Source organism: Prionailurus bengalensis, chromosome E1, assembly GCF_016509475.1.
Source record: "Prionailurus bengalensis isolate Pbe53 chromosome E1, Fcat_Pben_1.1_paternal_pri, whole genome shotgun sequence".
Lineage (NCBI taxonomy): Eukaryota > Metazoa > Chordata > Mammalia > Carnivora > Felidae > Prionailurus > Prionailurus bengalensis.
The window spans coordinates 36,575,836-36,599,108 of NC_057347.1; the positions used below are offsets into that span (position 1 = coordinate 36,575,836).

A 23,273-nucleotide genomic window follows, 5' to 3' on the forward strand; every position below is an offset into this window, starting at 1 on the left:
ACGGCTCTCCTGGGATTCTGCCTCTCCGCGCCCCGTTTCGGGCACCACCGTGGCTTTTAAGCCTGTCCCTTGAGGTCAACTGTCCAGGGCTGAGGATAGAAAGTCTCCCAGGAGACCAGGTTCCTTTGGGTTGAGTCTTTTGTGCTGGTGGGGCTTTGCCTGTGCGGCGGCACCCCCGCCCCCAGGTCTTCCACCTGGGGCGCCCCGGGAGTGGCGCGTGCACCCGCGCACAGGTGTCCGCCCCCCCCCCCCGCCCCCACCGCCCGGGGCGCGCCCCCCGCCCGCCGCGCGCGCCACTTCCTGAGCGCGCCCCGGGCCCGCGGCCCCGCCCTGCGGCCAGGCCGGGAGGCGGCGGCAGAGACAGAGGTACAGGTGCCTCCGCCGGGCGACCGCCGCCCGCCAGCCCGCCCGCCTTGGCACCAGGCCTTCACGGCCCCTCTCCCGCCTCACACTCCGGCCTCCTCACCGCCCGGCCAAATGCAGGCCGTCGCCCTCCCCGAGGAGATCCGTTGGCTCATGGAAGGTAACGCCCTGGCCCAGCCCCAGGCCCCCTCCCGCCGTCCGCCCCCCCCCCCCCCGGGGGAGTCCCTCTGGTGCGGAGCTGGAGGCCCCCACCCGGGACGCCAGAGGCTCCCAAGGCCGGTCTCTCTTTGCAGCTCCATCACCCTCCACCTTCTAGAGCCTCAGGGCTTCTAGAACCCTCAACTCTGCAGAGCCACATTTTCATTCTGCCCGCTCAGGGTCCCATTCGCCCCGCTCAGTTCCACATTTTCTTTTTCCTCGAGGCGTCTCCACTCCTCCACGTAACCTCCCAGGCTTCCGAACCACCTTCCAGCCAGGTTCTCAGGGGCGCTCCTCACGTTCCCGGTCTCCTGGGGACAGCCCCCACCACCGCGCCTGTGGGGCTTTGCCTTCTTCCTCCCTCCCCAGCCCTGAAGTCCCTCACCCTCCTGCTCAGAGCTCCCCCGAGGCTCTCAGGGGGGTGCGAGGGGCTCGTGGGATGCTGTCGGCCAAGGCCTGGGGCTTAATGGGAGTTTTGCTGGCGCCCAAAGCCCGAGCCTCCCTCTGCCAGCCTGCAGACTTCTGGGGGGGGGGGGGGAGGGGGGGTCTTGCTGCCCACCCAGGGCAGGCTGACACGCAGTATTACATTTCTGACTTTTCTAGAAATGCCCCATCCTAGGGTGTGTACCTTCAAACTATCGTTCCTAAGCAGTCCTTTTAAGAGTTAAGGTCATACTCAGCAACACTCGACACATCCTTCTTAACACTCGAAATATCACCTGCTCCATTCACACTTTTTCTCGTGCAAGAAACTTGCTTCCCTGTAACTGACCTTCCTGGAAGGACAGAGGCCTGGAATCTGTGCTTGCATAAGGGCCCCAGGAGGAAACTACTCGGAATTAAGCCTTTTGGCATCCGAGTGACATTTTTGACACATATTTAACAGATGGCCTGCTTTGGGCAGGTCAGACTTTTGGCAAGGAGTATTTTTTTTTTTTTCCAGTTTCTCTCAATTTAATTGGTTTTATATCTCCATTACCTTGTTATCTTGGTATAAATGCCTCCTAATCAAATATTTGGCAGTCCTTTTGGTCTCTGTTTGTAGCACTGTTTCCATTCTGGATTGCTTCTATGTAAAAGCTGTCAACTAGGTATTTCTTTTAAGGTGAAGCTTCCAAAATCCACTTTACTTATGACCTGAGTAAATCTGAACTTTCAGAGTAAAAAAGTATTTATAGGCTAAAATAGCATCATCTGGGTGTCTGAGAAGAAGCAATCCAGCCTTTCCCTCTGTTGTTGGTTGAATATTCGATGTTAAGTATAAAGAAAGGCTGTGAGTGTGGTTCCTGGGAGACAAGCAACTGTGGCGAAAAGTTTAATTCTGCCCTTGCATTAAAAAATATAAAGTGATTCTTTTTATTGGTATCTGTCATTTGATGAGAGAAAACCTATTTTACAAGCTCATTAAACTATACTTCCGTTCTGTGTGCAGCCTTAGTAGAAAATTCCTTTTTATTTTCAGAGGCTTGCAGTGAAATTCACTCCTTCAACATTTTTGATGTGCAGTTCTTTATTGTTCAAAACTGACACTTTGGTAAACAACTCATTTCTGCACCTGCCACCTTCCTTTAGCTTAGATTATTTTCTTGTTAGCTGACTGTTTTTAATTGAAGTCTTCAGATCTCCTTCTAAAGCAGAACCTTTGTTTGCTGACAAGTAGAGCAGGGTATGAATGGAGATTAATTGCATGTCACATACTTCTGTATCAAACTTGCTGTGTCTTAACAATGTCTGTTGGTGCTTGCATCTTTAGAATATACAGAGGAGTCTGAGATTAAATTTTAAGGAGATTCGTTGGTTAATGTATTTCTTTAAGGCCTTTTTTTTTTTAAGTTTGCAATTGGAATCTGAATCTGAACTAGAGGGGAAAAAAGATAAAAGTGGGATTCCAACCAACCAATAATTCTATTGAAAAATGTTTGAAGACTATGTTTTTGAAAGGTTCATGGAATCATAGCAACATATTGGTTATAGATTTATTTATTTATTTATTTATTTATTTTTTTAGATTTTGTTTTTATGGAATACAGTCTCTGGTGTAGACCAGTAGAATTATTCATTGTACTACAAATAATTTGTGGATATTAGAAACCCATAATGGCTATCAATTTATCGTCTGTTACTGTGTACTTGTCTCCCCCCTTCTCTGGCCCCTCCCACACACACTTTTTAAGGTTAACTGTTGACAATTAGAAAATATGTAGGTCCTGATCTCTATATTGTCACTCAGTGGGGAGAGTCACAGGGTGAGAGAGCTGCCACTTTAGTGCTGCCACATGGCTGTGGTGGTGGGGCTTCCACAATGAATTACTACTTTCATAAACCAATGCATAAGCATTTGCACGGTGATTTAATGCTGGCCATCACAGCCATAACTTAAGCATTTATTTATTTATAACCACACGAGCATAAATGACAGGGGCATTTTTTGACATAATGTGTGTGCTTTTAAAAATAAAATATGCAAAGCATTATGAAAGGTTTATGCCAAAATTTTGCATAAGGAAGAAGGGAACAGAAATGCTGAAGGTCTACAATTAATTTTGTTTAAGGATAAAATTTTAAACATTTGGAAATGTTTCATTTGACCCAAAAACTCAACTTCTGGGAATCTGTATTACTGAAATTAAAGGACAGGAGGTATGCGTACAAGGATCCATCTCGAATGTCCATGAGTTGGGAAAGGTGGGGCGATGGTATGAATGAATTATCCATTTTATGGAATATTTTGCAGCCATTAAAAAGAATGTACTGTATCTGTATATATTGGCTTGGAAAATGTCCATAGGTTTAAGACTAAAAGCAAGGCGCACAATAACGTATATGATCTGTTTTTGTTTGAGAACAAAAAGGTGAACCATGCCCTCCCTCCCATATATTATGTACTATTTTGTAAGCCTAGGAAGAAGTAAGAATATACACCTACCTGTTAGCATTGGTTTCTTTGGGAGGGGAATAAGAAGGTGGGGGAGACAGAGATCATTACTTTTATTTCATACACCTTCATGTTGTTGGAATTGTGACAATGACCATGTATTAACTTTTGTTAATCAGATAAACAATCAGTAGCGTTCTTTAATTTTTTTTTTAATGTTTATTTATTTTTGAGACAGAGACAGACAGAGCATGAACGGGGGAGGGTCAGAGAGAGAGGGAGACACAGAATCTGAAGCAGGCTCCAGGCTCCGAGCTGTCAGCACAAAGCCCGACGCAGGGCTCAAACTCATGAACCGTGAGATCATGACCTGAGCCAAAGGTGGAAGCTCAACCGACTGAGCCACCCAGGTGCCCCAGTAGCATTCTTTAAAAGAAAAAGGGACAAACAAAAGACAAAAAGAAGCTTGCAGATGTCAGAGTGGTCAGAGTGCTAAAGGACCATTAACTGAGGTTATGATTATGTTTTTCTCTTGTTAGCTCTGGGGGTGTGAGGAGGGTGGGGATTTTTTTTTTTTTTAATGCTTTCTTGGAGTTTTGGCAAATGTTAAAGCAGCGAGAGTACTTTTAGAGTAACTCAGGAAATAGCCTCCTCAGACTCTGTCAAGCTCTCTTATAGAAATTGTAACTAGTCCATATCAGCAAATAAGTACCTTACAGATAAGTCAAATGAAAAGTGTTTGTTTACTGCCTTATTGAAAGAGGAGGAAATATTCAGGTCTGTTTTCAAATAATCAGGCTTGAGATGTAGAAGCTATCTTTTTGTTTTTGTTTTGTGATAACCATACTGAAAACAAAAACAATGGTGTGCTGGCAGTTTGCATAATCTTTGCTCCATAGATATAACCATAATCAGTTTCTTCCTTGTCTTTCTATCCCTGCTTTTGAAGTAAGAAGCACAAGAGGCAAGTATGAAGGAGGTTGAATATATATTTATTTCTTCAGTTCAAAATGTGCCATGTGTGATGGAATGGGACCTACTGATTTTACCCTAAGAGCTAATAGGTGCCAACTACCTACAAGGTACCTAGATCGTGCTGGGAATGTGGAGTAAAGCCAAAACAACATCCACATCCCAGCTGCATTTAGTAGCAACTGCTGTGTGAATGAGCACTAATTCTGATATGCCTATGGTTACTAATTTTTAAACTTCCTTGGAAAGAAATAGTAATTAATCATTTCCTTCTAGATTGTTCTCCAGATTTGTTTTGGTCGATGCAACCAACCCTAAAATTCTTTTCAGTTCAGTAAAATTCCAACTCTGTGGAACTGGTAAGAGTGAGTTACTCTTGGTAGTTTGATTCTCTTTAATGAAGCACTCTAACTTTTTATCATAAAATTTGTGATTAATCTTTTTCTAAAATGTATTTGGAATTTTTCTCACTTCCTCACTTTCTCACTTCCTCAACTAGCCAATCTGTAACTCAAGAGTTGTTATAGTGAATATAGGTTATCAAACTTTGTGGAAACATATTGAGTTGTTTAGGGCTGTTTTTGTCCCAATTGCCCCCGGACTGCCTTGTGAAGGTCAACATCTGTTTTCTATTTTTATTTTTGTCACTCTTTTCCTACTGCAAGGTCGGGTCTATCACTTTACATTGCTCTCAGTGTGTCTGGAGCCATACTGCTACTGGAATATGAGGGAATCAAGCTTGTTGGGATTGAGATGTGTAAAAGAAGGTATGAAGGGCTCTTTAGGTGAACACAGTACCCAAATCTTTAGGTGTAGACCTTGTGACATGCATTTGGCTGCTCAAGAGTCTTTTTTGCTTAATTTGTGATACCGGGTTGTCTTCTAGATAGGAGAGACTACCGGCAGGTGAGATCTAACCATTCTTCTTTTTCCACGTTAAAATTTTCTCTGATTATAAAGGTAATAATGCTCATTGTAGAAAATTTAGAACACACACAATGATACACAGTCACCCATGGTCAACAATTGTTAAAGTTCCATGTATTTCTGTCAGCTTTTATTGTATGTATGTACTTTAAAAGTTGGGACATAGTGTGTGGATAGTTTTATATAGTGATCTTTCCACTTACAGTCTTTCAATTCCTAAGGTCTCTTGAGAATTTTCTCAGAGCATTAAAATTATTTTTTTCTTGCCAGTGATCTAGAAGTTATATATTCAGGTGTTATTCCACTGATATTTTTTCTCTTATGGCTTAAAAAAAAGCACCATGTCCCTTTGATTTAGCAACACTAAGAATGAATCTTTTCTTTTGGCTCTTTCCTCTCAGGTGAAATGTGAAATTCCTGATATAATCTGAGATTTTAGACTCAGAATTGTTAATATTTTATTATGTATATTACAATAATTATTTTCTGACATTTGCATAATATTTTTAAACCATAGATATAATACTGTTTTTTCCCTTTGATTTGCTCATTGTTTATTTTTTGTACCATGGTTTTTTCATTCTTGAACTTTTAATTTTATCTCTCTTAGATATTTAGACTGGGCTAATATGGTGGCCACTAGCCATAGGTGGCTATTTACGTTTAAATTAAATTAAAAATTTCGGTTCCTCAATTGCGCTAGCTACATTTCAGCTGCTCAGTAGCCATGCTGGCTCCTGGATTGGACAGTGCATAAGGCCCTAGTAGATGATGATCTAGAATATAATACTGGGTGAATTTCTCAAGAAGGGTTCCTTTAAAAAAAAATCTTTTTTTAATGTTTATTTTTTTTGAAGAGGAAGAGAGACAGAATGCAAGTGACGGAGGGGCAGAGACAGAGGGAGACACAGAATTTGAGGTAGGCTCCAGGCTCTGAGCTGTCAGCACAGAGCCCGATGTGGGGCTTGGACCCGTGAGCAGTGAGATCACAATCTGAGCCGAGGTCAGACTGAGCCGACTGAGCCACCCAGGCACCCCTCAGGAAGGGTTCTTTGATACTACACTTCCTTATCCCCTTGCATGTCCAAGAATGTGTCTGTCTAGTTTCATATAAACTTAGGTGTGTAGGGGCGCCTGGGTGGCTCAGTCGGTTAAGCATCCGACTTCGGCTCAGGTCATGATCTCGTGGTTTGTGAGTCGGAGCCCCACGTCAGGCTTTGTGCTGACAGCTCAGAGCCTGGAGCCTGCCTCGAATTCTGTGTCTTCCTCTGTCTCTGCCCCTCCCTCGCTTGCATTCTGTCTCTCTTCTTCAAAAATAAATAAACATTAAAAAAAAAACATTAAAAAAATTTTAAACTTACGTGTGTACAGAAAGTTCTAGACTTGCACTCTGCCCATTTCTTCCCCTTCCTACTAATTCACTCTCTAGAAGTATCCCATTATCTTCTGGCCTTCAGTTTTGTGGAGGAGAAGTCTGATGCCAGCCTGATGTATTTCTTTTGTAGCCCATTTCTCCCACCCTCTGCCTAGATGTTTATAGGATGTTTTTCTTTGCTCTCAGAAATGTCACTAGATAGTGTCAAAGTTTTAGATTTTTAAAATAACTTTTCTCAGTTTGTAATGAACCATTTTGACCTGTAGACTCAGGTCTTTTTTTTTTTTTAATTTTGTTTCAACGTTTTTTATTTATTTTTGGGACAGAGAAAGACAGAGCATGAACGGGGGAGGGGCAGAGAGAGAGGGAGACACAGAATCGGAAACAGGCTCCAGGCTCCGAGCCATCAGCCCAGAGCGTGACGCGGGGCTCGAACTCACGGACCGCGAGATCGTGACCTGGCTGAAGTCAGACGCTTAACCGACTGCACCACCCAGGCGCCCCTAGACTCAGGTCTTTAACTTGGGGAAGTTTTCTATTATCACTACTTCTGCTCCATTTGCTTTATTTTGTCACATTGGAGTATACGTTAAGATATATATTAAACCTTAAACTACTGTCTCCAATTCACCTTTTTTATTGTTCTATCTGTCACTGACTTCATCATGATTTTAAATTCAGCATTCAATTAAAAAAAAAATTCCATGTATTTTTTCCTTATCACTCATTGTTTCCTTGTCATTACATCTGCAAAGCTCTGGCTTATAGATCTGAGTTTTTGTATGTTTTTGAGAATACAAATTAGAAATTTTCTATACATCTGTTCTTTAATAATAAATCTACTTGGGGCCCCTGGGTGACTCAGTCAGTTAAGCATCCAACTTTGGCTCAAGTCATGATCTCACAGTCTATGAGTTTGAACACCATGTCAGGCTCTGTGCTGACAGCTCAGAGCCTGGAGCCTGCTTCTGATTCTGTGTCTCCCTCTCTCTCTGCCCCTTCTCTGATCATGCTCTGTCTCTCTATATCTCTCAAAAATAAAGACACATTAAATTTTTTTTTTAAATAATAAATCTACTTCAGAGGAAGGCATTTTTTTCTAGTTTTTCAAGATGATCTTTTCTCTTTGAATTTGAGTGTTTTCTCACAGGTCCTGTATGGTTGTGTGTGTGTGTGTGTGTGTGTGTGTGTGTGTGTGTGTGTTTAGTTTGCCTAAATTCAAATCCTGACTCTGCCACTTTCTTACTACCTGGTTGACTTTGGGTCTCAGTTTGCTCATCTGTAAAATGGGAATCATAATAGTACCTATCTCATAGAATTTACATGGGGAAAAAAGGGATGAATATTTGAAAAGAACTTACAATAGTGTCTGGCATGGACTAAACATCATATAAATATTTGGTAAATTTTTAAAAAATTATTTTCTTAGAGAAAGTCTTATTGATTTTTTTGGTTTAGTTTGTTTTGTTTTGTTTGCTTTTGCCTCTTTATAGGAAAGCTCTGAGGTGTGGCCTTTTACCTATGTCAGTGATTCACCCTTGCCTCTCTAAATTACGGGAAGTTTGTAGGGGTTCTTTCCGAGTCTCCTCCATTTCTATCCTTCCTTAGATTAGAGTCCAGTGATCATTCTATGCGAATATTTATGGAAGAAGGAGAGATACTAGCTTCATTGTTAACTTAGGGAAAATATGGGCTCCTTACCTTGTTGTAGAATGCTGTGTGTGTGTGTGTTTGTGTTTGTAAAATAGTACTTTTGCATTACTTCTCAGTAGAAAAAAAAGAAAGGTTTACTCTTCCTCTTCTTCCTTTTTGTTTTTTAAAAAAACATTTTTTTAATAGGTAGAAATATTTGAGCTTCATTGTGGGTATACCCTAGGTGTTGGGTGGGCTGCCCCGACCTTTTGAACTCTAGGCATGATCTATTCCCTGTGGAAGCCCAGACGTCTCCTCAAAATCCTAATAATTCTCAAGGAGCATGCATTCTCAGGGTACTTTTCCTTCCAGGCTCTTAGCTGCCCTGAGTCACGTAGGCGTAAACTTTTGGTTCCCAAATCGGATGATTTTGTTTCTCAGGGGACTTTTGGCAACACATGGACACGTTTTTTGTTGTTGCAACTGGGGAGGTGCTATGGAATCTAGTGGGTACAGACCAGGCCTGATGCTAAACTTCCTACAATGCATAGGACAGCCCCCACAAGCAAAGAATCATACAACCCCAAATGTCAGTAGTGCAAGATTGAGAAACCCTGGCCTAGATAGACCCTTTTCCTCAGTTTCCACAAAAGCCTACTCATGTGAAGCCCCTGCAATTGTAGAAGACATCACTGGAATTTTAGGGGGAACAGGAGGAGGGATGAGGGGTTTACATAGCAGTAATGCAAATTATTTCAATTTGAATATTAAGCATCCCTATTCCTAAATCTTTGCCACCCCAGTCATCAGAGAGTGCCCTCTGACTCTTCACCTGATGTAGTTCTCAGCCTATGCTTTCTCATAGGCACTTTCTCCCTTTATCCTATCTGGAACAAAACCAAAAAGAAAAAAGAAAAAGACAACAACAACAACTCTATTTCCCTGGCCAACTGAAAAGATAGTTTAGCTGTCTGTTGAATTTTTTAGGCTCCCCCCCCCCCCCCCCCCGCCAACACCCACACAGAGAAACAAGTTACTTTTCCAAACGGTGACAGTTGTCTCTCTAAGAGGAATTTTGGTGCCACCAATTAAGATAATAACATTTTTTCCTCATTATATACTTGTAATACTTAAACAATTTTCAGTCACTTTAAATATTGGAAAAATAAGATAAGTTTCAAGTTTTACCATCATCTGAGAATCTTAACATATTGACATAACTATCATAGATCTCATTTTTTCACATCATAAGCCATTACACCCTACAGAAATCCTATAATTTCTGCTACATTTATTCATATTTATTTCCCCTGTGTTTCCAAGTTCATTGCTTGCTTTTCCGGTTTGTCAGTGCTGCATTATAGGTTAGATGATTCTAACAGATGGCTTTTCAGGTTTGGAGTCTTTGAGTTCCACTGCTTAATTTTACTATCCAGCTTTTACATGGAAGATAGGACAGATGTGGGCTCAGGAACAAAGTGGTCTTAACATCCAGAGAGCGAGCTTTACTGAAAGCTGATGGGTTTGATAAAATCATTTATGGGTTACTTAAATTCTCATCTAGGGTCTCCTCCTAACATTGTTGACATTCTAATGTTAGTATGATACAAGGAAATAAGGTGTTTATTCACATAGTAGGAGCTTTGCTAAAACGTGTTCTGTGACACATATTTTTACTTATGCAAACCAATATTGTAGTTGAGTTGGAATTAATTAAGGTAGTGTACCTTATAACTCAAATATATGGAGAATGCTGGGGTATTTAGCTACTGAAAATACCTCTTTTTGTTTGTTTTATTTTGTGTTGTTTTTTATTTATTAAAAACTATTTTTTAATATTTATTCATCTTTTTGAGAGAGAGAGACAGAGTGTGAGCAGGGGAGGGGCAGAAGGAGAGGGAGACACAGAATCTGAAGCAGGCTCCGGGCTCTGATCTGTCAGCACAGAGCCCAATGCAGGGCTCGAACTCATGAACCGTTGAGATCATGACCTGGGCAGAAGTTGGACGCTATACCAACTGAGCCACCCAGGACCCCCTATTTTGTGATGTTTTTATTGGGTACAATATACTTCCAGAAAAATGCTCAATCATAAATATACAGCTCAGTGAATCTTCACAAAAAGAACACATCCCAAAACAAAGGCAAAAACGTTACCAAAACTTCCAGAGACCCTCTTTGTCCTTTAGTACCTACCCACACCTATAGGCAAGCACGCCTCTGATTTCTAACAGCAAAGTTCAGCTTTGCTTATTCAATCATACAGTATGTCCTCATGTATCTGGCTGCTTTGCTCAAGATGATGCAGAAAATATCTCTTAGCTGTGGTCTAATAAACCTCCTGAAAATCACACTGCCTTTAAAATAATTTTTCTGGGGCTCCTGGGCAGCTCATTTGGTTAAGTGTCCAACTTTGGCTCAGGTCATGATCTCGCGGTTTGTGGGTTCAAGCCCTGCGTCGCGCTCTGTGGTGACAGCTTAGAGCCTGGAGCCTGCTTCAGATTCTGTGTCTCCCTCTCTGCCCCTCCCCTGCTCACACTCTGTCTCTGTCTCAAAAACAAATAAACATTTAAAAAAATTTAAATAATTTTTCCTTTCTGATAACTTTTTATATGAACCTCTTCCTCCCTCAATCCATCTATCCATTCCTCCCTCTCTCCCTTTCTCCCTTCCTTCTTTCATTAAGGTATGATTTATGTACATAAAATGCACTAATCTTAAGTGTTACAACTCGATGACTTTAATATATGTAAACACCTGTGTGACCGCCACCCAGATTAAGATATAAACATTTCCATCATCCTGAAAAGTTTCCTTTCCAGTTAGTAGCCCTCCCCAGAGGTAACCACTATTCTGACCTCTATCATCATGGATTACTGTAGTTGTTCTGGAACTTCATGAATCAATATGATCTCTTTTGTGTCTGTCCTCAACATCGTATTTTTGTGATTTATCCCTGTTGTTCTGTGTATCAGTTTTATCTTATCCTTTATGCAGAGTAGTATCCCATATTCCATATTTTGTTTATTCATTTTTCTGCTGATGGACATTGAGCTGTTCAGTTTGGGGCTATTGTGAATACAGCTGCTGTGAGCACTCTTACATAACTTGCTTTGTGAACATAAGCACTCACTTCTTTCAGATAAATATTTAGGAGTAGAATTACTGGGTCATAGGGTAGGTATATGTTTAATTTTATTAGAAACTCCAGTTTCCCAAAGCAATTATACTTATTTTACACTCCTACCAGCAGTGTGTGAGAGTTCTCATGGATATATTTTTATTATAGAATATTTACACAACATAGAAATAAGACTACTTGATTTTTTAAGACAGGGTAGTATTATATACTTTTCCATGTGAATCTGTCTATCCGTGCATATATATAAATTGCTGCATGGTGTTGCAAAATTTGTAACTGTTTTTCTATTGATAGATGTTTAAGTTTTTCCCAATTTTTAAAAATATTTCCACAGTGCTGTAGAGAGCCTATCTCTGTGCATCTTTGTGTACATGTGAAAATATTTCTGTAGGATAAATTTTTAGACTCTCAAATAGATTGCAGATGTGTTAATCCTAGAATTTTAGTTTGGCCACTAGCTAAAACTTAATCTAAAGTACTCGCTGTGTTTTAGGTTCTGGTTTTTGTTCTCTCTGTGCTGTGAGTATACAGGTATTGTCATTTTCCCCCCTCCAGGAGGTAGAAAGAGAATTAAAAATATAAACACCACAATTCTTGGGTCATGGGGCAGAAACAATCAGCAGGTTGAAGCAAACCACAACCAGAACATGCTGATAATTTCTCTGTTGTATGCTGACAACTTCCTGCAAGCCAAAACAAAGCTGGTGGGTATGATTTTAGCCTTGCCAATAAGTTTACCTCTTAACAGAAGGCAAAAAATATATGCCTTAAGGATTACAATTAATTGCCAGATAAAAATGTAATGCAAGGTTTAAAACAAGTTTTAAACAAGCTGAAATTAATTATCCCCTTCTATTATACTTTTATTTAATTGGTATGAAAATGGACAAGATTTCCTTGAAGACTTCCATTATTGATTGGGGTAGGAAAAATCAAACACTGAAGTTTTACAGATTGAATTTCAGTGTGACATTTAAGAGTGACTGCAGAAATCTTAACGGTCTGATATCTTCAGTGTACCTGTGATAGGGAATCAGAAATTTTGGTTTCTTTCCACCAGAAGCTGTCAATGAGACTTTGTAGAAGCTGGATTAGCAACCAGGCTGGTTTCTTCTGTAAAATAGGAATATATAATTTAAAGGAATAGTTGTGATATTTAATTTAATGTAAAGAATACCCAGGGTCACGTAGGTGGCTCATTCGGGTAAGCGCCTGACTCTTGATTTCGGCTCAGGTCATGATCTCAAGGTACGTGGGTTCAAGCCCCATATCGGGTTCCTCACTCACTGACAGTGCAGAGCCTGTTTGCGATACTCTCTCTCTCTCTCTCTCTCTCTCTCAAAATAAATAAATAATTTTTTTTAAATCCTAAAAGGAAAAAGAATACCCAAGTATCTTAGTAGTAAATGTGACCCATAAGATATCATTGTCCTCAAAATAAACGAAAGAGTAAATGGACAAGGTCAGATATTTGGGAAAATGTCAGAAACTTGCACCAGTCTTCAAAACCTAGTGATCTTGGACACATCCTGCCAAGAATCTTTTCAGCTGGCCTTGGATCCTGCAGGGGTATGATGATCATATTACTTCTACAGTGTTCCACATACCTTCTGTTCCCTTATCCTTCTGTCTTCTTTTCCTACTCTGACTTGCTGGAATAGATGTCCAAATAAGCTGCCTAGAAGCTGAGGGAGTCTGTTTTAGAGCATCTATGAATTATGAAATGCAGATACAGCTTTGCCAGAGCTGAGTTTACCTTTTAAATATGGGACTTAAAATCACTGTATATTACTTTTAGTATGAAATACCATATGCTACTATAAGCCTTCCTTCCAGAGTAATCTTTCACCATTGTCCCTCTCACCTCTAACCTTCTGCTGTCTAAGTTGAGACTCTTTCACTCTCTCCAGCTGAACTGAGATCTGTCACCTCAGGACCTTTGTACATGATATTCCCATGCTTGTGCCATTCTTTTCCTAGTTCCACCAACTCCCTACCTTCTCCCACACACAACATACATACTTAGCCTGCTAATTTGGGAATTTCAGATAAAAGATCAGTTCTCTAAGAGGTCTCCCCTGACTTACTGCCCTCCCTAGATGAGGTGCCTATACCATGGGGTTGTGGCCTCCCTTCCTTTTCATATTAGCACAATTAACTCATATCACAGTTTATTCTAATTGCCTATTTAAGTCTGTATTCTCTGCTAGACTGTATACTCTTATGATAGAGTTTAGATCTAATTCACTTTTTCCAGTACTTGGCATGTATTAAGCACTCAACAAATATTTGTTGAAGAATGAAGATGTGTAGAAAAAAAGTGGCATTGTTGATGGTATGTTTCTCATTTTGTCTTTTCTCTTTGATGTGAAGACATTTACACCATGTGGTTCGTCTTGCTCACTTACCAGTTGAAGGTAACGAAGTGCAGAGCCTGTAGCATTGAGTATTATACACAGTGAGAGCTGCAGGGTCAGAGGTGCCTCAAGAGTGTTCTTACACAGTGGTGTTTTCCACACTGGGTTATGCAATTGCAGGATCCTAAGGCATCCTGTTGTGGCAGGATGTGATGTTTATGTTAGAAGACTTGTTTGTAAAAGGTTGATTGCTTAACAGAAAACCTATAGTTAGCTTGGTGAGCTGGGTTAAATATAGGAGCTGGTATGTTGAAAGACCTTTTAAAATCTCTTTCCTGTTCAGTGGTGAGGAGTGTGTTTCTGATCAGGGTTGTGCAGGCACCTTCTGGTTGTAATCACTATAAGTGGCATCATCTAAATTGAAAGACAAATGTATTATATATTGATCTGTAATTTTTGTTTCCTTAATATCTTTATCACGTTGTGATGTCAGGGTTATGCTGGCTTCATAAAACGAGTAGGCAAGTGTGTATAATACTGGATATATAATCCCTCATACAGCCCTTATAGCCCTTGCTTTTAACTCATTTTTTCTTTCAAATGTTTTCTTTATTTTTGAGAGAGAGAGTGCGAGCTGGGGAAGGGCAAAGAGAGAGGGGGACAGAGAATCCGAAGTGGGCTCTGTGCTGACAGCAGTGAGCCCAATGTGGGGCTCGAGCTCATGAACCCCCTATGAGATCATGGCCTGAGCTAAAGTCGGCCGCTCAACCAACTGAGCCACCCAGGTGCCCCGCTTTTATTTATATTTTTCTTGTTTATACACTTGTTTATCTACTAAGTTGTGGGTGTAATTTTAGATCTGATTTTTAAAAAACAGATGAGACAGACAGCAGAGATTGTCTTTGTGTTATTTTATTCCTGAGGAGATGACACTTGCACGTGAATTAACATTTGGAAAGGAAGCTTTGCAAAAAAGTAATTTGAAAAAGTAAGCTCATAACAAAAATGGCAAGCTTTTCTTAATATCATTGGGGGGTAATTATATCCTGTTGATGTTCTTTTAACACTTTTAGTATATAGAAATACAATTACATAGGATACTTTACTTACAAGAGTACAGTAAGGAGGGTAGAAGTACAAAATACTATATAGTTGATCCTTGAACGTGTGGGTTAGGGCTGCTGCCTCCTCCCCCCTCCCCCCCCCAACCCTACAGTTGAAAATCCTCATATAGCTTTTGACTCCCCCAAAAGTTAACTACTAGTAGCCTACCATTGAGCCGAGCCTTACTAATAACATAAACAGTCAATTGACACATATTTTATATGTTATATGCACCATACACTGTATTCTAAAAATAAACTGGCAGGGCACCTGGGTGGCTCAGTCATTTAAGCGTCCGATGTCAGCTCAGGTCATGATCTCACGGTTCATGGGTTCCAGCCCCCTGTCAGGCTCTGTGCTGACAGCTCAGAGCCTGGAGCCTGCTTCAGATTCTGTGCCTCCCTCTTTCTCTGGCTCTCCCCTGCTCATGCTCTCTCTCTCTCTCTTTCTCTCTCTCTCAAAAATAAATAAACATTAAAGAAAACAATAAAGTAAGCTGGAGAAAAGAAAATGTTATAAAGAAATCATAAGGAAGAGAAAATACATTTACAAGACTGTACTGTATTTATAAAAAAAAATCTGCTTCTAAGTGGACTGGTCAGTTCACACTCAGGTTGTTCAAGGGCCAACTGTATACATTTATCATCTGTGGGAATAAAGTATACACTGTGACCACCCCTCTCTCACAGGATTCCTCTTCATTCCTGACTTTCTATCTGCCCAGGTGGCCTCCTTCCCTGCTCACAACTATGAACCAGCTCAGCACATCACCACCAAGTGAAACGGAGATAGACGTACAAGTACGTCTCCAGTCCTCCCTCCTTTTTTTTTTCAAAATGTTAAAATTATACTGTACACCGCTTTTTGAAAATTAATAGACTTCTTATTTTTAGAACAGTTTTAGATTCACAGAAAAATGGAGCAGTAGTACACTGTTCTATTTCCCCTTCTTCCCAGTTTCCCTTATTATGAACATTTAATGTTAATATGATAACATTTGTTACTGTTCATGAACCAACACAGATATGTTATTAACTAAAGTTCATAATGTATTCTCTTTCCCTTAGTTTTTACCTAGTATCCTTTTTTCTGTCCCAGGATCCTATTGATGATACCTTACTTAATTTAGTTTCCTTACATTCCTTTTGGCTGTCACAATTTCTCAAACTTTCCTTGTTTTTGATGACCTTGAAGGTTTTGAGGAGCACTGGTCAGTTGTACTGTAGAATGTGCCTACATTAGAATTCGATGTTTTTCTCATGACTAGACTAGGGCTATGAATTTTGGTGAGGAATATCACAGTGGTAAAGTGCCATTCTTATCACATGTTGAGGGTATGTAATATTGAGATGATTCATGACTGTTGGTATTGACCTTGATCACCTGGTTGATGCAATGTTTGTCTGGTTTCTTTACTGTAAAGTTACTCTTTATTCTGCCTTTCAGTACTGCATTCTTTAGAAGGAAGTCTGTATGTGAAGCCTACACTTAAGGGGTGGCAGTTTATGTTCCCTCTTCTTAAACAATTTTTTTTTTACGTTTATTTATTTTGAGAGAGAGAGAGAGACAGAGTGCGAGCAGGGGAGGGACAGAGAAAGAGGGAGAGGGAACCTCAAGCAGGCTCCACACTGGCAATGAAAAGCTTGCCTTGGGGCACAAACCCACGAACCATGAGGTCATAACCTGAACTGAAATCAAGAGTCAGGTGTTTAACCGACTGAGCCACCCAGGCACCCCATATGTTCCCCCTTCTTTAAAGTGAAGTATCTACATAAATTATTTGGAATGCGTCTGCACTGGAGATTTGTCTCTTCATTCCCATTTATTAATTTCTTGAGTTACTTGTTTAAATGTATGGACTAATGAAGAATACATATTTTATACTTTGAATTGTAATGCAATATTACTTTATTTTATCGCTCAAATTGTTCCAGCTTTGGCCATTGGGACCTCTTTTACGTGGCTTCTGTGACTTTTTTGATACGCTCATCATGTGTGTGTGAGTGCGTGTTCGGGGCATATTCTTACTTTCTGGCACTACAACATACTCCAGGCTCATCTTGGATATCTCCTGCCCCAGTTCTAGAATCAGCCATTTCTCCAAGGAGATTTTTTCCTTTTTATTGAAAATCGGTATTAGAAACCAAGATCTGGGTTCTGGGTGAGCTCATCGGTACTGGGATGTTTCTTTTAGGGCCTCTCCGTTGACAGAGCAAAGAAACACATTGTTTATAATAATCCCATATACACATATATCTATAAAAAATCCTCTATATAACCATCTGTATCTATATAAAATTAGACATGAGTTTTTACAATGTCTTCAATTCTAATTCATTCTACACTCCTCTCCTTGATATTCTTCATACCTGCTCTTCTCCTTTCCATTCCAACAGGGAGAAACCTGGTTCCAACCATTCATCATCCATTTATTGTTTGATCAGAATATACACATATAGCAATATAAGAATCATTAACCCATACACCTTTGGGAAACAAAAGACCAGTTTCCCAGTTTCATTGACTGAAGACCAGTATTTATGTGCAGTTTCTTTTGCCTTTAGTCTTATAAACTCCACTTATTTCCAAAGTTACTTAGGTCAGTACCTTTTCCCCCATCCCCTTCAGTGAGGTTTTCCCCCATTATTGGTAATACAGTGAGATTATGTTGCTACAATCTGCATTCTTTCCTGAGATCCCCCAACCTCCTAAATGTTGGTTGTTGTTGTTGTTGTTTTTAATTTGTAGACATTAAGGCTCACTCTGTGTTGTAAAGTTCTACAGGTTTTGACAAATGCATAATGTTGTGTATCCACCATTAAAATATCATATAGTCTGGTTTCACTGCCCCCAAAATCCTCTGAGCTTCACCTATTCACCCCTTCCCCACTCCTGTTGGACCCCTTGCCAACCACTGATCTTTTTACTGTCTCTATAGTGTTGCCTTTTCCAGAATGTCATATAATTGGAATTACACAATATGTAGCCTTTTCAGATTGGCCTCTTCCACTTAGTAATATGCACTTAAGATTTCCCCATATCTTTTCATGGCTTGATAGCTCATTGCTTGTTAGTACGGAAGAGTATTCCATTGTCTGGATGTTTATTTATCCATTCACCTACAGACAGACATCTTGGTTGCTTCCAAGTTTTGGCAATTATGAATAAAACTGCTGTAAACATCCATGTACAGGTTTTTGTATGGGCATACATTTTCAGTTCAATTGGGTAAATACTGCTGTTCTAATAGGCATGTAGTGATTTCTTATTGTTTTAATTTGCAATTCCTTAGTGACACATAACGCTGAGCATCTATTCATATGGTTTTTCATCTTCTGTATATCATCTCTGGTGAGGTATCTGCTCAGATCTTTTGTCCATTTTCAAATTGGTTTTTAATTTTCTCATTGTTGAGTTTTAAGAATTCTTTGTGTATTTTAGTTACCAGTCCTTTATCAGTTGTATGTTTTGCAAAGATTTTCTATCAGTTTGTGTCTTGTCTTTTCATTCTCCTATTGTCTTTTGCAGAGCAGAAGTTTTCCATTTTAATGAAGTCTAACTTACCAATTATTTCTTCCATGGATCATGCTTTTGGTGTTGTAGCTAAAAGCTTATTGCCAAAAACAAGGTCACCTACATTTTTTCCTATGTTATCTTCTAAAGTTTTATAGTTTTATGTTTTACACTTAGGTCTGTGATCCACTTTGAGTTAATTTTTGTGAAAGGTGTAAAGATCTGTGTCTTTTCAAAAAAAATTTGGTGAATGGATGTCCAGTTGTTCCAGCACCATTTGTTAAAGACTATTCCCTCTCCGTTGAATTGCCTTTACTCCTTTGTCAAAAATCAGTGGACTCTGTGTGGGCCTATCCCTAGACTCTCTGTCGTGTTTCATTGATCTGTGTATCCAATCTTTCAACAATACCACTCTGTCTTGATCACTGCAACGTTATAGCAAGTCTTGAAGTTGAGTAAAGTCAGTCTTCCAATTTCTTCCTCTTTCTCCTCCTCTTCCTCCTTTTTCTTCTTCTGTATTGTGTTAAAAGTACACTATGAGAATTTTCTGAATTTCTTAAAATTTCATCGTGAATATTATGTTTAAATGGCTATATAATATTTAATTATGTGGATCTATGATATAGCCAATAACCAATGTTTTTTTTTCTTTTTAAAGTTCATTTTTTTAGTTGTTGTTATCGTTATTTTTCTTTTTTTAAATGTTTATTTATTTTTGAGAGAGAGACAGAGACAGAGCATGAGCAGGGGAGGGGCAGAGAGAGAGACACACACAGAATCTGAAGCAGCTCCAGGCTCTGAGCTGTCAGCATAGAGCCCAATGGGGGACTTGAACTCACGAACCGTGAGGTCATGACCTGAGCCAAAGTCAGAGGCTTAGCCAACTGAGCCACCCAGGCATCCCAACCAATAACCAAAGTTGAGTGTAAAAACCTCAGGACACTTGATATCTTATTTTTGTAAATGAAGATTAAAAGGTCATGTTAGCAGAGAATAAAGACTGAAAGAATGGTGGAATTGCAAGTAATTGCAATTTTCTTCCTTATATCAATTTCTGTATTTTCCAAATTTTCTACAATGAGCAGCAATACCTTTTTTATTAGAGGGAAAGGTAAAATATGTTTGTGTTTATTTTCTAAAGTCTGAGAAATATCTTTTTTTCTTTTCCTCTCTCAATCTGTCTGGATACTTTAATGGTTGCATAGTATTCAAATATGATACACCATAATTTATTTACCTGTAATTATGTTACTGGATTAATGTATTTGGAGGAGCAGCACAGGGTAGTGATTAAGAGCTCAGGCTCTGGAACCAGACTGCTTGAGTTCATATCTTTGCTAGGTGTGTCACCTGGAAGCAGGTTTTTTTAACCTTTGTTTTCTCATCCAGAAAATGGGACAGTAGTATCTACCTCATAGGAAACCCGATGTCTTCTGATGTGGTGTGATATGATATTTATATTAGAAAAAATTTTGTTTTAAAATGATCGATACTTAACAGAAAGCCTATCAGATAGAGTGGTAAGCTTGGTTACATAAGGGAGGTGATATACTGAGGGACCTTTTAAATTCTCTTTCCCATTCAGTGCTGAGCAGTGTGTTCAGATCACATTCACTGTGATTAGCCTTAGCTTCTAAACTGAAGGGCAAATGTATTATACACTGATCTGTAATTTTTCTTCTCTTAATATCTTTATCAAGTTTTGGTATCAGAGTTATGCTGGCTTCATAAAATGAATTAGAAGGTGCTCACACTACTCTGTTTTCTCTAAGAGTTTGTGTAAGATTGGTATTCTTTCTAGCTTAAATGTTTGGTAGAAATCACTTGTGAAATCATCTGGGCCTAACCTTTCTGGAAAGTTTTTTTTTTTTTTTTTAACTATGCATTCAATTTCTTTTATAGATACAGGGCTATTTGGATTTTGTATTTCATCTTGCACATTTTGGTAAATTGTGCTTTTCAAGGAGTTTGTCGGTTTAATGTAAGTTGTCAAATTTATTGGCAACAAGATGTTGATAATATTCCCTTAGTATTCTTTTAACTTCTGTGAGGTTTTTAATAATATCCCTTTCTTCATTCCTGATATTGGTAATTTGTGGGGTTTTTTTCTTTCCTTTGATGGATCTTGATAAAACTGTTAGGGGTTTATCAAATTTATTGGTCATTAGAAAGAACCAACTAATGTTTATTCTGCTTTTTAAATTGATTTCTACCCTTATCTTTATTATTTTCTTTTTTCTACTTGGGGTTTAATTTACTTATATTTTTCTAGTTTTTTAAGGTGAAGACTTAGATCATTGATTTTAAAACTTTCTTCTTCTCTAACACGAACATTTAAAACTATACATTGCCCTTAACTACAGGAATCTATAAATCCCACAAATTTAAATATGTTGTATTTTGTAGTCATTCTGTTTGAAATATTCATTTTATTCAAAGAATACTATTTCTTCCTTGGTTTATTTTATTTCTAACTGTTGAATCTTTTTAGATATCTTAGTGTTACTAATTTCTAAATTCTTTTGTGGTCAGGGAACATATTCTATAAGGTTTTAGACTTTGGGCATTTATGAAGACTTATTTTATGGCCTAGAATAGGTATATTTTGCTGAACATACCATGTGCATTAAAAAAAATGTATATTCTGCAGTTGTTGAATAGATCATTCTATGGATGTCAATTAGGTCAAAGTGACTGATGGTGTTGGTCAGGTCCTCTATCTCCTTAGTGATTCTTCTTCTAGTTGTTCTATTAGTTTCTGAAGGAGGCTGGTAAAATCCCCAACTATGATTGTAGACATGTCTTTTCCTCACTTTAATTTGGTCAGAATTTGCTTCAGGTATTTTGTAGCTCTTGTTATGTGCATACACATCTATGATTCTATCTTCCTTATGACTTGGCCTTTTTATCATAATGAAATATCCCTCTTTATTTCTGGTAATACTCCCTGTCTTGAGGTCTCCTTTGTCTTACATTAATATAGCCATTCTAACTTCTTTATGCTTGCTGTTTGCTTCTATATCACTTCCATTCTTTTATTTTCAGCCTGTGTGTTTATATTTAAAGTGTGTTCCTTGTAGATAGCATGTAATTGTCTTGCATTCTTATTCAGTCAAACGTACTCTGCTTTTTAAAAATTTTTTAGGTTTATTTATTTAATTTAATTTAATTTATTTTATTTTTTTAATTTACATCCAAGTTAGCATATAGTGCAACAATGATTTCAGGAGTAGGTTCCTTAATGCCTCTTAACCATTTACCCCCTCCCCCTTCCCACAATCCCTCCAGTAACCCTCTGTTTGTTCTCCATATTTAAGAGTCTCTTATGTTTTGTCCCCCTCCCTGTTTTTATATTATTTTTGCTTCCCTTCCATTGTATTCATCTGTTCTGTGTCTTAAAGTCCTCATATGAGTGAAGTCATATGATATTTGTCTTTCTCTGACTAATTTCACTTAGCATAATACCCTAAAGTTCCACCCATGTAGTTGCAAATGGCAAGATTTCATTCTTTTTGATTACCACGTACTCTGCTTTTTATAAAAAAAATTTTCAAGTGTTTATTTGTTTTTGAGAGACAGAGAGAGACAGAGAGGAAGTGGGGATTGGGCAGAGAAAAAGGGAGACACAGAATCCAAAGCAGGCTCCAGGCTCTGAGCTGTCAGCACAGAGCCCAATGAGGGGCTTGAACTCACAAACCATGAGATGAGATCATGACCTGAGCCGAAGTTGGACACTTAACCGACTGAGCCACCCAGGCACCCCCCTCTGCTTTTTAATTGGAGTGTTTAGTTCATTTATATCTAATATAATTATCGTTATGAATGGATTTAGAGTCTACCATTTACTATATGTTTTCCAATTGTCGCATTTTTTAGTTACACTTGCCTTGTTAAAAAGTAATCAAATGCTTTTTAGTATTCCACTTTAATTTCTCTATTTCTAAAAACTGTACCTCTTTGTTTTGTTTGTTAGATTTACTCCAGTGATTACAATATCCTTAATTTGTCACAGTCTGCTTAGGTTAATATTGTGCCAATAAACTGGTTTCATTTACCTGCCTCCCCATCCTCTGTTGTTGCCATATATTTTACACATATCTATGTTATAAATAACGAAATGCAGTGTTTACCTGTGGTTTAACTTGCCAGCTGTCTTTTGAAGAAATTAAGAAGAGAAAAAAAGTGATAATGTTTTATATATACCCACATACTTAGCACTTTGGTGCCCCTTTTGATCTGGGTTTCCCACTGGTGCAGCTTGATGAATTTCCTTTAGATTTCTTTTAGTGCAGGTTTCCTAGCAAAAAATGTTCTCCATTTTTATTTATCTGAAAAATGTCTTTATTTTGCCTTCACATTTTGATGACTGTTGTCACTGGATATAGAATTCTGGGTTGACAGGTTTTTTTGTTTTTGTTTTTTTCTTTTTCTTCTCAGCACTTTAAAGATGTCATTCTAGTGTCTTCTGGCCTCTATTATTTTTGATGAACAGTCACTTTTATTCCTATCCGTATTCTCCTATATGTAATGGGTCATTTTCTCTGCCTTCTTTGAAAATTTTCTCTTTATCTTTGGTTTTCTGCAGTATGACTATAATATGCCTACATTTAGTTTTCTTTATATTTATCTTATTTGATGTGCACTGAGCTTCTTGAACCTATAAATTAATACTTTTTACCAAAATTGAAAAATTTCAGCTATTATTTCTTCTGTGGTTTTTGTTTGTTTGTTTGTTTGTTTGTTTACCCATTTCTTTCTGCTCTTCTGGGACACTGAATATATGTAAGGATTGGCATTTGATGTTGTCCCACCTTC

At 38.8% G+C, this 23,273-nt stretch overlaps 1 protein-coding gene across 1 annotated transcript in view; it reads left to right on the plus strand.

The window, feature by feature from the left end:
• Positions 1–317: 317 nt before the first annotated feature.
• SKAP1 (src kinase associated phosphoprotein 1) overlaps positions 318–23,273 on the plus strand; it is a 279,257-nt gene continuing 256,301 nt past the window's right edge. Inside the window, exon 1 of the mRNA XM_043584176.1 lies at positions 318–523. Coding sequence (XP_043440111.1) covers positions 478–523 — 46 coding nt within the window. The 5' untranslated portion in view covers positions 318–477. The remainder of the gene's footprint in view (positions 524–23,273) is intronic.